Below are 16,597 nucleotides of genomic sequence, written 5' to 3'. Positions count from 1 at the left end.
TATTCCAAACCCCATTGTGTTGTAGCTCACTCAAACTCTGCTAACTCCAGAAATGTTAAAGCAGCAGAGTTATGCAGACTATTTTCCAAACTGTGGCTCAAGCTCCAAAAACACTAAATCCCAAATTACCCATAAATCCAACTATCACAGCTGAGTAGGGCTCCTTGTGATAAGTAAACCTATCCTTGTTTGAAATCGGGGCATTACCCTTTAAGGCTGTGTCTGTTTTTCGTCTTCTTCTATTTTATTCATCTCCTCATCTCCAGTCTTTTTTCCTTCTGGGTAAAATCCTGTTGAGGAATTGAGTGTAGAGCGTGTGACAGTTTTAGTATTGAATGTGTGTGGCCAAGGGGTGACCTCACCTCAACTGCAAAACATTTCTGTTCTCTGACATGGTGATGTTAGTGGTGCCACTCTGTGTATAATGCTGTCTGAAAGGGAAGTGGCGTGCATGAATCCCAGACTCACTTCCAAGTGAAGGGAACCACAGTGTGTTCCCTGGAGACCTGTATCGGATTGAGGGCAGAGCATGAAACAGATCCTCAGGAAGCCCCTCACCACGGAGAGGTCGATCAGCCGATGCTCTGCTGGTCCGAGGGCTTTGACTTTGGTATAGATTATCACACATGATCAATTTGTCAAATCTCTTTATAAGCGCTGGCCGCCTGAAAGGATTTTTAAAAAACGTCACATTCGCCCTCATTTCCATCATAGCGGGAGAAGCAGGAATAGATGAGGCTTAGTGTCGTTTCCCGTTCTTCGCTGTGTGATGTGAAATATCGCCGCTCTCAACCACACGCCACAACAAATCTCCTGGGGACCTGCTCCAGTGACAGAGATGGTAAACAGTAAGAAATTGTCACATAAAACAGCGGAGTCCCCTTCATGTGAGAGGAACATCCCTTGATAATGTTATTTGCAGTCCACGCTGTGAGTGCAGATACTGTACGTCTTGCTCCACTGTGCTCTCTCTCTTTTTTTACCCTTGTTCTACCTGCTTTTTGCTTTAGTCTCTGACACCCATCTTGAGATTATCTCCTTCTCCTCAGCCTCAGTGTTGTACATCACACAAAGCAGGAAAAAATAAGATTAGTGCCGCTTTTAAACCCTTTGCATAACAATGCAGGAGGCAAGTGCTGCCAGAGGGATGTGGCACATATTCATTATGCTCAGACCTGGAACTAACATCAATACTGAATGACCTTGTGATCAGATCCTACTTACTAAGTCTATATGGAAATACACACATACCGTGTGTCACCTGTTTACAAAGAAGATATGATGTTGTTTTCAGCTGTTGCAACTACACAAACGTGTAGTAGATGTGTTGAGAATGTGTGTGTAGGTGTGAGAAGGAGAGGTATAGAGGGGGAAAGAGTGGAGCTGGAAGGGGCTGAGGGATTCAAAGCACGGAGCCTTACAATGAAACAAGATTTTACTCATTTGAAAAAATTGAAAATCAATATGAAGCGGGCCTTTGTGGTGATGGCTACAAATAATAAAAAATATGGACACAGAGAAGTGTAACAATACTTTGGGCTCATCATGGAACTAGCCGGTTAGAGGATGTCACCTGTACCTGACCAGGATGGATGTAAAGACCAGGTCTGCTCGGGGGTCTTGTTCCTGTCAGTTGCGTGTCAGTTACACTGACTGTATTGAAGTTCTGTTTCAGCAGTTTTCCTTTTCTTCGGTCAATGCTGTCAAATAAATTATTTTTCTTGTTTAGGAGATGGTTATGGTAAATAGTTTTGTATTTATATAGCACTTTTCTAGTCTTGATGACCACTCAAAGCTCTTTACAGTACAGTTTTACATTCACCCATTTCACACACACATTCATACAGTGCATCTATTAGCAGCACTTTGTTGTTCTATGGGGGGGCAGTTCGGGGCTCAGAGTCTTGCCCAACGACACTTCGGCATGGGGAAGACTGGGGATTGAACTCCCGACCTCCAGGTCGGAGGACGACCACTCTACCCCTCAACCACAGCCAAAGAGATGAGAGGCAACACTTTGAAAAGTCAAGGCGGAATATTTTGTAAATCATGTTTTCATTATAACAGAATCATTTCAAGTGATGTTGGCTCTAAGCTGTAACAGTTCTGTTTATTTTATTTTAATGTCCACATTTATTGAAAATAATTTTAACTATAAATATCATTTCTTACCTATGTAAGAAATAATATTCTTTGTTAGTTATGGATTTAGATATAAATGTACCATAAAGGAAAAGTATAGAATCTTTCATCTGTAAAACCACTTACTAACTTGAATGTCCAGGGTTTTGTTTCTCCTACCACAATGTGGTCAGTTGTAACGTTATGCTTTTTTTGTTGTTGTTGTTTTGTTTGGGCCTCTTATTTCGGCGTGTATAAGAAGCCTGCCCTAGGGTGAGTGTCAGACCAAGTCTCACTGACGTATTTGGATCACAAAGCTTCCACTGTTAACACGTCCCCTGCAAAGCCATTGGCTATGTGACATGTCGCATGGCGTTGTCAGGAAATAGCCATATCCTTTCCATCTGAAGGCTCGGCACGGGGCTGCACTGTTTCACTGCTTGTCTGGACTTTGTCAGAGGAGGCGTCACTGTCCGATGCTTCTCATCCTGTCTGTTAGTGATCTCCCTCTATACGCTGCCTTCTCAACTGCAGGATAGATGCCCGTATGTCCAGGTCAGCGGCCATCCACAGATCCCCCAGCATGGTCACAGAGTCCTCCAAGGGTGGGACCCCGGCTGCTTTGGATGCCTCAGGGTCAAAGGTGAGCAGAGTTCCACATTTTATAAATATGTTTTACTGTAAAACCGGAAATATGTAATGATCATTAATGAGTTTTTTTTGCTGAATTGCTTTTGGAGCTCTCGACTGTTAATGCTCATGTTGATAAATTGGTTCAATCAACTCAGAGACATTATCTCATTCTGATTAATGATTCAGTCATTGTTCAAGCTTAATAAGAGTCATTTACTCATCCCCTGGGATTGAAGAGGGTTGTGTGCATCCTTGCTTTTGTTTCCACAATTACCATGTAAATTATTGGTGAATATGTGACACACAACAGAAGCACAAGACAGTAATCACATAGAAATCCTAAATTGTACCTCGCAAAGACATTGAACTTGAAGGTAGATCATTTTTTGGGGGATTTTGTCTATTTAAATAATTATGTTACGTGTATCTATAAACATTTGACAAAGGAATTTTTATCCCCTCAACATTTGTGTCATTGTCTAATTTCAAGTTGGACAACGTGACAGCCAAAGTTATTTATATGTAGCAGAACACCTGAGAAAAGTATGATTTCATTTCCTCTGATAATTTGTGGTCTGAAATGACCTTGTCTAAAAATAAGCCTGATTATAAATGGACGCCTCCCCAGGAACAGTCACTTGGTATTTCCTCTTCTCATTGTGGTTGTTAAAAGAAGGAAGTTCCTGGAAAAAAACATTTTACTCTTTAGAACGACTAGATTTGTATTTGTATTCTTTGCACTAACATTGTCCCGGACACTAATATTACTACCAATTAGCCCATGTTTCCTCAGGTAATCAAAGTAAATAGACTCACAGTTCTTCAGCAGAGCCAACTCTGTATTTTTGTATTTTCTGCAGGGCTCCAGAGGTTCGGGGAAAGTTCACAGTTTTGGCAAGAGGGATCATGCTATAAAAAGAAATCTCAACATCCCAGTGGTGGTGAGAGGCTGGCTCTACAAACAGGTGAGCTGCGGGTCCTCTGCTCCTGGTGAAAACCCCACCTGTCACTTATCTATCAGCAAATTTAACAGTTAGAGAACTTGAATTTGTTTCATTTATTTTTGTTAATAAATAAATCTGTATCTGTATGTGATGTGACCTTGTCCACAAAGGATAAACAGTTGATATCAATATTCTCGGTCTTAAAGTTTGTATCAGGACTGTATTATTTTATTTACAGCACTTTATTCCCAAACTACTCTTTTGAATTACAATGTGAATTTGAGTGTGTTTCCTGGGAGGAGGGTTTCTAAGTACACTCTGCTGTGTTTCTCCCTTCACCTCCAGGACAGCTCTGGAATGCGACTGTGGAAAAGGAAGTGGTTTGTTTTGTCAGACTTCTGCTTGTTTTACTACAAAGGTGAGTGTGTGGAAAGTGCACTTGGCTCTGGATTAAGGGGAAATAAATAAAGTGATTTTGGTTATGAAATCACTAATAACAACATTTAGAGATCTCCTCAGTGGGAAGATACATTTCTTGATTGATGACACCCTCTAATTAGACGTATGACACCCACTGCTATCACTGACTCTCCCTGGCTTTCTCCTCCCCTCACTTCTCCCTCCACATTAACTTGAGTGTTTTATTATGGGATGTGATCTCCTCTTGTGTTGCCATAGCATCTACCCCCACTCCTCCATTAATCATACTGAATAATAGATAAGCCACATGCCACCTCGTGCCACACGTTGCCACAACATAGCCCTGTCCAGAAAAGAGTCACCCGTGAATTATGCATCATTGATCCTCCTGCTGTTCATTAACCTGCCATCAGCCATTCACATTGTAAAATAACCCTTGGCAAATGTAAAGACTGTTGTTTTGGATTGCCAGTAGTAACAATAGTTCATGTGTGTGTTGTTGGTTCACAGACAGCCGAGAGGAGGCCGTGCTCGGGAGCATCCCTCTGCCCAGTTATGTTATTGCACCTGTTGAGCCTGATGACCACGTAAACCGCAAATATGCTTTCAAGGTAACAGTGAAGTGTCACTGAGTCAGACACATGAAACGATGTGTGTGTGTGTGTGTAAAATGTGTTCACTGTTCTTGTTCAGTCTTGGAGATAAAATGCAGTGGTTCACCTGAGTAGTATCTAAGTACTTTTGCATGAAGAAGTGTTACATTTATGTCTAAAATAGTTGGGATCAGGTCATCATCATTATTATTACATCAGATATTTTCAGATTTTACTGAAATTACAACGTTTTTTTTTAAAGTTTCTTCTATTAATGCAAACCTTTACTGCTGTTAGTATAACAGCATGGAAGCATTAACACCGATATGTTTGAAAAGATGGCTTGCCTTGTTTTTTTTTAATTAAAAAACATATTCTACTACAAACATTTTTACTTATATCCACATTTCTGTGCAAGAGGGATTTCCATGCAACTCACGTTTTGAATTCTATGAACATCATGAGGACCTTTTGACCAAATGATCTTTTCTGACACAAACCTTTTGCTGAGGGTTAAAGTGGACGGCTGCAGCACAAGGCTTTACGTATTTTAGTCACACCTTCTTAATGAGGTGATCTGCCTATATTAGCATATGCATTTCAAGTACAGCAGACTTATGCATGGTCTCATTTTATTCCTCTGCTGTGAGCAGGGGTAGAAACAAATTGTTTTCAGTAGCTCCAGTGCGCTGCAGAGGCTGCAGTAGTGCAGTCTTCACCACGGTGAGCACAGTGCAGGAGCTTTGTTTTCCCATCTAACCTTGAATGGCACATTGTTTATTGCACATAAAACAGCCAGAAAGCATTTTGGTAATAATGTCATTTTTACTTGAAAGTCTTTTGTGTGTTGTGCCAGAGGACAATAGAGGGATTATGTCTCTTTCTTATGGCGAGAGGGCGATTGTTCTCCAGCTCCTCCTCTGTGGAAGCAGAGCTTGTTGCAGAGAACAATGATACCTGAATGTTTGATGCATCACTGCAGCTTCAGGGCACTCTGTTGCAATCCTTTTCAGCTCCTTTGTAGTGGGGCTCTCTGTTCTCCCAGTCTGTGTGTACATGTGTGTGAATGTGGGTGCTACTGTGGGACATACCGCCCGTGCATTAAAGATCATATTACGCACAATGGAATTTGTACAATAATTGCTCTGCAGGGGGTATTAATTATACATTCAGCCTCTTCACCGTCTCCTCCCACCGCTTGCCAGGGAGTATATGTAAGGTTAGGTGAAATGAGCCTAGGCTGTGCTTTCCCACCCTGTATTTAAGAGATCCTTATCCCCTCCTTCCCTCGCTCCCTCTTTCCCCCGAGCCATCATGCATTAAAGAGCAGGAGATTACATTACGTGCATCGGAGGTGCTTTGGAATATTTCAGTTACTGCTAAGCAAGCGTGACAGCTGCTCAGTGGATGTCTGCTGTTGTTCAACAGAGGAATGTCAGAGTCACTGACATGTACAGTGCATTACAGACTACAGCCTGTGCTGGCCTGGAATAATGAGATAAAATAATGTGCTATCGTTGGTGACTCAAATTACTCTCAAAACTAATTTGTTTAGAGGCAGTTGAGTGGAGATATAAGAGGTCACAACAGGCTGTGTAAGTCAGTGCGGTACTTATCTGAAATATTTACATGTTAGAGTAGATTTTCTTTTCCTTCCTGAAAGAACTATGGGCTGTGCTCTGATGTCAGATTGTCATTTATCATAACACTGTATGATTTTGCCACTGTTACTCAGTCTTGTGATGACCACAACATTTTGAAGAGTCAGCACTGATCTGCTTATGTTGTTTTTTTTGATTGGTTCTCGTATCTATGCTCATGTCACCGTGTTTCTCTCATTCCCTGGTGGTCTATTGCCTTCCATTGTGACCTGGTGTGTGTGCACGGGCGGAGTGAGTACTTTTATCTGCAGGCAGCCATCCTGACTTCCTGTCTTGCATGAATAGGTATTTGATTTCACTTTAGCCTCATCAGCAGCCCGCCACTCTCAGCTCATTTTATTCCATATCATCCTATCAGCAGCTGAATGCACATTACTATCAATGTGCAGCGAAGTAGTATCATTGGCGGACATGACGACAGCGGCAATCTACGGACAATGCCAGAGCCTGAAGGGGTGCTGTTAGTTTTAGTGAATCATTTCAGTGTGTATTTATTCGGGAATATCGAGATAGTTAGTTAGTTTTTTTTATGTAATGCTGGTATTATGGCAGTAACACCTTTGTACCACAGTAAATTGGATTTTAATTGAAAAATATATATTTTTTCACATGAGAACTTATCATAGTTTCATAGCTATGATAACTTCCAGGTCGTAATGAATTAATAATAGCTAATTTGTAATTTAAAAAATGTGGTCAGCAGGTACAGCATGACACTCATATTGCCAGTGGCTCACTCTCATGCACATTTAAACACATATATGGCTCTGGTGTTTGTCTTGTCAAGCTGCACATCACTTAACACATCATCATAATCATGGGAGATGTGGGACGACAGCATCTGAGCCACTTTTTTCACACTCTCTGATTTAAGTTTCTTTGAATATTTGCCCCCTGCTGTACATATACATATATGTACCATATAAGCTGCTTACTTGTTTCACTACATTTGTTTTGAAACAGGATTCTTGTTGAATTTACTTTGCAGTGTTTGGCTTGTTACATGTAAAAATTAAGTATTTTAATTGGGATGAATTAATTCATTTTACAGTCTTCATAACAAATAAATTGTGGTTGTTAATAAAATGGTGTTTTTTGGTTCTCAGGTGCCTAAGCTAGTGAAGAGGTCAAAGGTCAAAACCCCAGCTCCTGTGTGCAGTTGTTATACGAGCTGTGACATAATGTAACAAGTCAACTACAGTATTTTATTTGTGAGGGAGGATACATGCGATACTTCAGGATTACAAATGAAAGACGCTTTTATGTTATTGTGGATAGTGTTTTTGCAGATTTTGATTCTGCTTATTTAGCATATTGTGGTATTTGATTCAGTAAAGATCACAATCTTTTTAAGATGTGCAGCATATAATGAAGTTCTTCCTGTGACACAGATGCAGTGTCAGAAGTTATACGTGAATTTTACAGTTAGGTTACAAGAAAAGAAAAGAATGGCATCATACACAAAAATTATGATTATGGAGAAACACAGAATGATAGAAAGTATTACTAACTATTCCTTTTTGCTTTATTTGCATACTGGATAGATGAGACCAGCAACATATTGTGTGTGTTCATGTGTGTGTGTGTGTGTAAAGCAATGACAGGTGCCCATAATTGCGTTTTCTTTGTTACTCTATGGCTGTTTACTTAGTTGCTGTCTAATCCTCTGTGCTGAAGAGACTGCACAGAGCTTTCTTCAGTGGAAAATATAACCTGATGCTTTTATTTTCTTACCAGAAACAGCACAATGTCAGTGTTGTTTCTGCTGCAGCTCTTTGCCTTCTCCCTTTTCTTTTAGTTTCAGTAGAGTGTTGCTGTAAACTTTGTTCTGACTAAGTTGACAGCTGTCTGTCTAAATAAATGAAACGGCAAGTGCTTCACTCATCACTCACAGGTTTGTCTAATCTTTGATAAAAAAAAGTTGTCATGTCCCTCCTCTCTCTCTCTCTGGACCTCTCTCTGTTTGACAGGCGAGCCACACAGGAATGCGCTCCTACATTTACAATAAGAACTCTGTGATTGGCTCACAGGCGGAACACTGCGGGATGAGGACATATTTCTTCAGTGCGGACACACAGGAGGACATGAATGGCTGGATCCGCGCCATGAACCAGGCTGCGCTGATGCAGCAGAGTCACACTATGAAGAGGTTGGTCTCGCACTACAGAGCAGGATTCACTTTATCGGTTGGTACTCTAGTACCATCATCTTTGAAATCCATAAAGCAAAGCAGTCTCTGTGATGTGGATTTGTCTTGATACATCATTGGAGAACTTGGGCATCACTGGGACCGTGGTGTTAAACTGGTCACTGCTTTAACTTAGGTCTCATTTCTGAATTTGCTCGCTTTCTCTCCTTTATGTGTTTTATAATAACAGTAGATTCAGTATTGTGTGTTTCCTATGGGGCAGTGTTGTGTCTGCAGTGTGTAGATGTCGATCTGAGGCTGATATAAACAAGGCTCACTGGAACCACTGATCACACATAATACATTTGACAGCAGAATTTGATTCTACAGCATTAATCACAATGTACAAAGGAGATTTGTGCACTGAAATGGTTTTTAGAAAATATTAACAGTCATTAACAGAAATAATCTGCAATACATACTCTGTGACAGCTGTGTCTGTGGTAAATGTACTGTGAACTGTAATTAGATTAGCTGGATGCTCTGCATGGTTTCCATAATCTGTGCAATAATGCCACTTAGAGGCCAATGTAAGTCAATACTCCTGAAATGTTTATGTCAGAAAGCGCTCATGTTCATGATAATCTCAGTTTGGGCCTTTGAAATGAAACTAACTACATGAAATGCTTTGCACTAATGAAGATATAATAACCATTAATGATCACTCAGCTGCCATGAACTCATATACCTCAATCAAACAAAGTATATAACTTTACACCACAGTATATTTAATTACTGGCCTTCCTCTATATTTACCTTTACCTCATCAGTTATTTCAGGAATAAGAAGTATGAAGTATACCATTTAAAAATATGTTTTATTAATTTTAGGAGTAATGATACATGGATTTTCAAATGAAACCTGATGCGTCTTATAATTTGAGCACACTGAGAAGTGCAGCACATTACATAGAGCAATTAAATGAAGACAAAACAACTGTCATTTCTCCCTGAGGATTCACTGTATATGGATTCTCTAAGAAAGTGCAGATGGAAACTCACTGAGTAATCCCCTGTGGTGTCTGATATTGAAACTCAGTAATGAATCTGACCGTATGAAAACAAATGGATTGGGAAATGACTATGGCTGTGTAATCTGAGTGTGGTTTTTATTCACCTCTTTTTAATTGCTTTTGTGAAGAACCGACCTTCAATTCATTATAATTTACATTGAAGAGGGAAATTAGATTTGAGTAAATAAGTGTGAAAGTGTAATCATGTACAATAGTCGAAGGTGAAGTACCTCAACTCTTCAGTGTCTACTCTAGAATGTGGGATAGGCTGTATAAAGATATTGTATTTCAACTAAATGAACTTGATAAACACTTGTATATCCACCATGGTGTTGACAGGTTATATTGCGTCTTTTTAATATCCCTTATAGTTTTTATCTGACTATTCCACAGTGAGGTGGAGAAGCCAGAGAAGGCCTTCCCACAAGCGAACCACGTCCACGTCGTCCAGAACTCACCTCAGCCAGAAATCCTTCACAGGGCCGACAGAAAGGAGTCTTGTGATAACGGCATCAGACTGGCTCCCGGAGATGAAGAGAGGTATGGAATAGAGATCCAAGTGAGGCCCGGCCCGTCAACCTCAGAGGAACGAGCGGAGAGACTCTCTCCTGACCCTGTCAATGGTGCCGCCCACAAGAACGGACAGCCGACCGTAATCCAATTGGCTCTGCCGCCGGAACAAAATGGAAATCTTGTCTATCAGCGGGGCTTTGTTCCGCAGAAAGGAACTGAGAAACATGTGCAGAGGAAGAACACACGGGCTCAGGTGGAGCAGTGGGTCCAGGTTCAGAAGGGGGACCCACCAAAGAGGTCAGTGTGACTCCGTTCCTTTAAATACAGTCTGTGGACTCCAACAGCATTTCTCTCTACAGCAGCATGAACAAGGATGGAAAAATAAAACTCAAGTAAATGCTTCCCTCTAGTGGCTTATATGTGTATTTGAACTGTCCAGTGGTTTCATTTATTTTCATTTCATTTTATGTAGAATAAAAATCATAATTGTGGTCAGATAATATGAAACTCTTTGTATTAAAGTGTGTTTCTCTGTCTCAGTGCTCCCTCTACTGAGTACAACCTCCCCCGGCGGACTCCCCCGTTAAAGCCCAAAGGCAGCACAGTGGAGGCCACCTATCAGTCGTTGCCAAAGTCTCCCCGTCTTCCATCAGGCAGCAACTCTCCTCCAGCAACGTCCAACCTGCCCAGTGACTACAAGTACGCTCATGACCGACTCAGCCACTTCCGCATGTCCACCGACGAGCGAATGGCCGCCAAGGAGGGGATGGTGTGGCAGCTGTACGAGTGGCAGCAGCGGCATCAGTTCCGTCACGGCAGCCCCACTGCTCCTGTTTACAGTGGGCCGAACTTCACGGACTCGTCCTCCTTCAGAGTCACTGTGGAGATGCCCCGGTCCATGTCTGTCCCTCCGTCCCCGTGTGAGGTCCCACCGTCCGTCCCCTCCTCATTCTCACCGCTGTCCCCTCGCAGGCCACACACTCCCTCAGACAGACGCAATGTCAGGCCCCTGAATGAGGTAACATCCGGGGACAACACCAGATCCAGCTCCCCCGGCCATATTTGTGCACATCTTACCCAGGTAAGATTCCTGCTAAGTGTGGAGAGGATGAAGAAGTTACTCCTGCAGATTAAAAAATCTGCATATTCATTAGATTATTGTATTGATTTGCGTAATCTAAAGTTATGTTTCAGAGAAGTATAAAGGATGATCTGATTTGGTCTTATTGCAAATTATATCAATATTGGCAAATTATGAAAAGGTAAAAACCACCAACAACAAGTATTGTAATTTGTACTTATGTAGCTTAAACTTCTTGTACTATATTTAAAATGCTGAGGGCTTTGTAGGGTGGGCTGTCTTGGTTGGCCTAAAAATAATTTATTGCTTAATCAGATAAGATTTATACTTTATAGATCAGTTTATAGACAATAATAAAATTGGGGAGCTAATTTGCTATTAACTACTTTTTCTTAGTTTGGGATCTGTATAAACTATCTTTGTAGATGTATCATCTTTGCATTTTGGACTGTTGGCCGGAAAAGCAGGGAATTTCAATATGTGACTTTTGTCCATGAGAAATTTTGGTAAACATTTTTCTTCAGCGTGTGATTTTTCTGTAGACAAAATTACTTTTTGGGTAGTTAACATGTCTCTTGTGCCACAGTGCCCTTAAAGTGGCAGAGAGGAGTGATGGTTCACATGGGTGCTAGTAGGTGTGTTCCCACACTTATAGTAAAAGTTGTCGTTGTGAAGGACCTCATGGGAATCAGTTTGAAAAATATTATTATTATTTTACTGAAGTTAGATGATGCTCAGATGGATAGATGGAGTCCCAGCCCACATCAATGTGTGTTCTCACTCGTTGTTGCTTTTACCCGTAAGACTGGCACACTGTAAATGTCAGTAGTCTCTCATTGGCTTGTGATTAAAGTAAAATGTGTAAAATCACATGATGTGAACCAAAGGGACAAAGGTCTCATTCTCACAGAAGAGGATGTGAGGTATCTGTTGAAGGACACCATGGGAACGATCCGCCTGAGAAGGCTCTGATTTCTCAGCGCGCACACTTTGATGCTCATGTGAATCATTTGCAGATTCACACAGTCCACACCCAGGCCTCCTCCACAGGTGGTGCAAGCGTGTGTGAGTACGAGCTCGCGACTCCACCGCTCCCCCAAACCAATCGCAGCGCTCCGACAGCAGCGCCGCCACCGCAGGAGACGGAGCGAGGGGACGTCCCGTCATCCACACCCTGCGCTGTCTCCCCACCACTCCCTCCACATGTGAACAGATCTCCCTCCAAACCATCACCACATTTGCCAGCACACACAAGCCTCACGACCAACCCGTCAGCCTCGCACAAGTAAACAAAGTGTCGCAGATGCTGTGTTTCCTCCATCACTCACCCCAGTGTTAGGACACTAATTATAACCATAAACAGTGACGCACAATTACGGAAAACCCTTTTGATAGAAGATACATTTTCAACAAAGGGAGCCACAGCCCGTGTGCAAGATGATCCGAGTGAGCCATGTGTATGGGAACCAAATTGAAGCGCCACAAACTTAGTTTTGGTGCACCCAGCATCTTTGAGGCTGCTGGTGCTTTCTGGCTGTGGTGCACTTAAGTAATAGCGATCTGTGTTCCTCTGTGGAATATCCCTAAGAAGTATGTTTTATTAGCCGCTAATACAATCTGCCCAGGGCTCCTCAGCACCCAATAAACATCTCTACTGTATCTCAAACATCAGCAGCGGTCTCTTTCTTCTGATCTCGCATTTAAATAAAAAACCTATTATACAGCAAAAAAATAGTGGCATGGGAATCTCGGAGGGAATGGCTTACAGTGCTTCTCTTGCTGGTAGCAAACAAATGTTATTTTAAGAAAGCAGGTTTAGTATAATTTATGTGTAGTTAATTAAATCTCTTGTTGTTTGTGTCCTTTTAAGGCTCGATAGTGGGCCTGGTTTTCGCTTATTCTGTGTGTTAAGCAAAAACGTCAAATTTTCCGAGCCCTGTAGCGTCTCGAACTCGGGGCACACCTTGTTCCGAGAAAGAGATGAGGAGCGATGAAAGGGAGAAAGGGATAGATGAAAAAATAAATCTGCCGTGTAGACAAATTTGTTTGCAGACTTGGAGGCGATGGTTTAACTTGATGGAGGGTTTTGTATCTTACTTTCAACACTGAGGAGTAAATTAGACATTCTGTTTGATTTGACTGCATAAGATCTGTAATAACAAGTTGATTCAATTTGTCTGTCCACAGACTTCCCAGATAGAGAGAAGGTCCATGCCAAACATGGGCTACATCACACACACCGTCAGTGCACCGAGCTTACACGGCAAAACGGTACGATCCTCTCCAGTACATGCACCACATACCTTGGGTTCATCGGTAGTGTTGTGGTAGTTTTACTGTAGTCGAACACAGACAATCCTGGTATGAACACTGTATTTCTTATGCTTATCTCTGTGACAGCAACAAGATGTAGAATCTAGAGCTGACTGAACCATTGTAAAGTCACACATTTGTTGAGTGTTATCAGACCTGATAACCTCTGTCCTCAAAGCCCTTGTAGCACAATATATCACATCTCCACACAGCAGCTGTAGCTTTTACTTTCCCACCATTATGAGGACATGAGCAGGAAGTCACTTCTCTCTGCTGCTGTAGCTCAGCCACTGTACTACCACAGATGGGTCTCAAATATGTTTCTCTCATTCCTCTGTGCTTGCACTGGCCCTCTGGTCCTTAAACCCCGGGGCTTGGCCACAGCCAGAGGAGCTGACTCTGCTCCTCATTCAGCTTCGGAGGCACCAGGCCAAGATGGTTGGTGTGCATAGCCCCAACTATGCGTTCGCTCACCTGCAGCACCACCAGCACAACGGCCTTCTAGGCCCCGGCATGCAGGTCAGGGGTCCTCGCATATTCCCTAACCACCTTAACTGCAACCACTGCCAGTGCATTGTGGTGCCCATCACCCCAGCCAATCCCATACATTACTTCCCTGTCATGCTTCAAAGACTGTGAGTCCATTGGCACTGCTTGGTTGTCTTGTTTACTCAATCATGTTGGCATGGGTTGTGTAGTACCTCAGACTGTCCAGTTTGCCTTTTAGCATCGCATTAGTCTTAATAATGAGTGTCGCTCGTCCACCTTGTTCAAAAAGAGCCAATAAAGCCTTGTGTTATTCTGTTTAAAATAAGTAATGTGCCATATTTCCAGCATGTTGCTTGTTGACTGTGCTTGCGTTTTAAACTTTTCACATTTCCATCTACATTTCTGTAAATCTCTGCTCTTGGTGTTATAACTCTAAAGCAGCCATCAGGCCACAGTTTCTCTTCTGAGAGCAGAGCTGTAAGAAAAGCCGACCACAGTGAAGCTGTACTGGTGCTCAGTAATGACACCAACACCCAGTTGCTCACATCCAACCATTCTCTGGTCATTCTCTGTGCTTATGAAGGAGTGTAAACTAGGGATGGGGGAAAAAATCGATTCAGTTACAAATCGCGATTCTTGTGAATGACGATTTTAAATCGCCATGCTGCCTCCCAAATCGATTTTTTAAAACATATTTATTGGTTTATACGGGGGGGGGGGGATATATGGGGGGAGCAACATCACCCCAGAGCATGTTGACCAGCTCTTGTATTTGCACAAGAATCTAAACATACCCAAGCTAGCTTTGTATCGCCTACATGCAAACAACGACAGCCTTCTTTTTGTTTATTTCAAAGTTTATATTTTAAGTAAACTTTTATTCATTCTATTTAATTTACCTTTTATTTATTGTTGAAAAGTAGCCTAGGTGGCATAAATTTCTTAATCTGTCAGTTTGTGTGCAGTTGACAGAGAATATACAATAATAGGGCACATTTTTTTATTTATTTTCTCTATTGGCTGCCCAGCGGTCATTAAGTTAATGTTAATATTTGAAATAAAACTTGTAAAGCTATAAGTGAATTTGACTGTGTTATATTTGAAGGTATGATTCAACATTTTTCCATGGTCACGTACTTAAAAAATAAAAATAACCAAAAGAAATCCCAGGAAATCGTAATATCGAATCACAATACTTACAAAATCGCAATACCCACAGAATCGTAATACATTTCGTATCCCCACCTAAGTATCGTGATAGTATCATATCGGGAGGTCCCTGCCGATTCCCGTCCCTAGTGTAAACACTCACTTTGACCTCATGGCATGCACAAGACCTGTGTTGCTCATTTGTGTTCAAGGTCAGTCATGAGACATACAACCAGTTCAATTCCTCCATTATCAAGTTACAGTTTGGCTTTTACTCACTGTGGATAAAAAGCAGATTGAGATCAAGGTAATTCGAGTTCTGTTTACGAAGCCTGAACAGCTAATAAAGGCCTCAGGAGTCATCTGGACACCCATTATCCTTTGCAGCTTCATATCAAATGATTTATCTCTCCGCTGCTCATTTAAAGGCTGATGATACTTACATACAACTGAAGAAGGACCTGGAGTATCTAGATCTGAAGGTGGGCCCCAACAAAGTAAATGCCACTTTATCCTTTTCATCCTCTACTTCACTCCCTGTCTCTGGACTGCAGTGCTGTTTTCCTGCTGCTGCCTCCAACATCTGCCTCGCTGTTTCCCCCTTGATCTCTCCTCTGTTCTGCACTGTTCTGTCTACTTTCTACTTCTAATGTCTTGTCTTCTTATTATGTAAATTACACATTTGAGGATTAATGCTCATTTTCACATTAATAAGAGAGTAAATCGAATGTGAGCATCGTAAACTTACAGAACCATTTGGCTTCTCACTCAAAGTGGAAGTTCTCATGTTCGTCACAATGTTTTCCAGTAGATGAAACTACTGGATGATGCAGTGTGTTTACGTAGTTTTGTCACTGTAACACATGTTGATGTCAATTGTACTTTTTATAAGCACATGGTTGCATTTCTAAAATGTCTGAGTCGTGTAAACTCCCATTCCCATTTCAGTGTTGCTCAAATGCAAAGCCCCACTTCTGCTGTATTTTAACAATATGCCTCATTTTATTATCCGCTGACACAGATTCAATTTACTCCTGTGCAAAGCATTTTCCTCATCGATTTGTATGTGTTACACCACTATGCAATAATTGGAAATGTGGGTTGTGTTTTGGAACGACGGGAGGTCCTCTAACGGACAGTACGTCCTGTAATGCCTCTCCATTTCCATTTCCTGTTTCAAAACAGATCCAAAGTATTGACCCGATGATCGTTTCAGTACACAATGTGTTTGCAAACTCCTCCCCGAGTTGTGGGTACTGTTACAATGTAAGGATGGTGTGCATACAAAGTTCAATCAGACCATTCCTCCGCTTCCTGAATGGAATGTGATGCATCCCTCTGGATTTTGCACATGAATCCCTTAATCTGATCCCTCACTGTGTGACTCTCTAACGCTGCTATGAGACTTGAGATGATGGAGAGGAAGTTGTAATGACTCCTTGCATGCTAGAATGCATTTCTGAATGTGCTGTTGAACGTG

The 16,597-nt window shown here is 41.7% G+C and overlaps 1 protein-coding gene across 2 annotated transcripts in view; it reads left to right on the top strand.

The window, feature by feature from the left end:
• plekha7b (pleckstrin homology domain containing, family A member 7b) overlaps positions 1-16,597 on the top strand; it is a 66,893-nt gene that overhangs the window by 34,419 nt on the left and 15,877 nt on the right. Inside the window, exons 5-13 of one of the 2 annotated variants that reach the window (XM_061068143.1) lie at positions 2,656-2,764; positions 3,615-3,719; positions 4,044-4,116; positions 4,629-4,729; positions 8,343-8,521; positions 9,966-10,382; positions 10,626-11,166; positions 13,354-13,437; positions 15,546-15,614. In XM_061068143.1, the coding sequence (XP_060924126.1) occupies positions 2,656-2,764; positions 3,615-3,719; positions 4,044-4,116; positions 4,629-4,729; positions 8,343-8,521; positions 9,966-10,382; positions 10,626-11,166; positions 13,354-13,437; positions 15,546-15,614 (1,678 nt within the window). The remainder of the gene's footprint in view (positions 1-2,655; positions 2,765-3,614; positions 3,720-4,043; positions 4,117-4,628; positions 4,730-8,342; positions 8,522-9,965; positions 10,383-10,625; positions 11,167-13,353; positions 13,438-15,545; positions 15,615-16,597) is intronic. The other variant, XM_061068144.1, reaches the window with a different exon arrangement.

This window comes from Limanda limanda, chromosome 3 (genome assembly GCF_963576545.1).
Source record: "Limanda limanda chromosome 3, fLimLim1.1, whole genome shotgun sequence".
NCBI classification, from domain to species: Eukaryota; Metazoa; Chordata; class Actinopteri; order Pleuronectiformes; family Pleuronectidae; genus Limanda; species Limanda limanda.
Note: the sequence above shows the minus strand (reverse complement) of the source record. Positions and strands in the feature narration are given on the sequence as shown.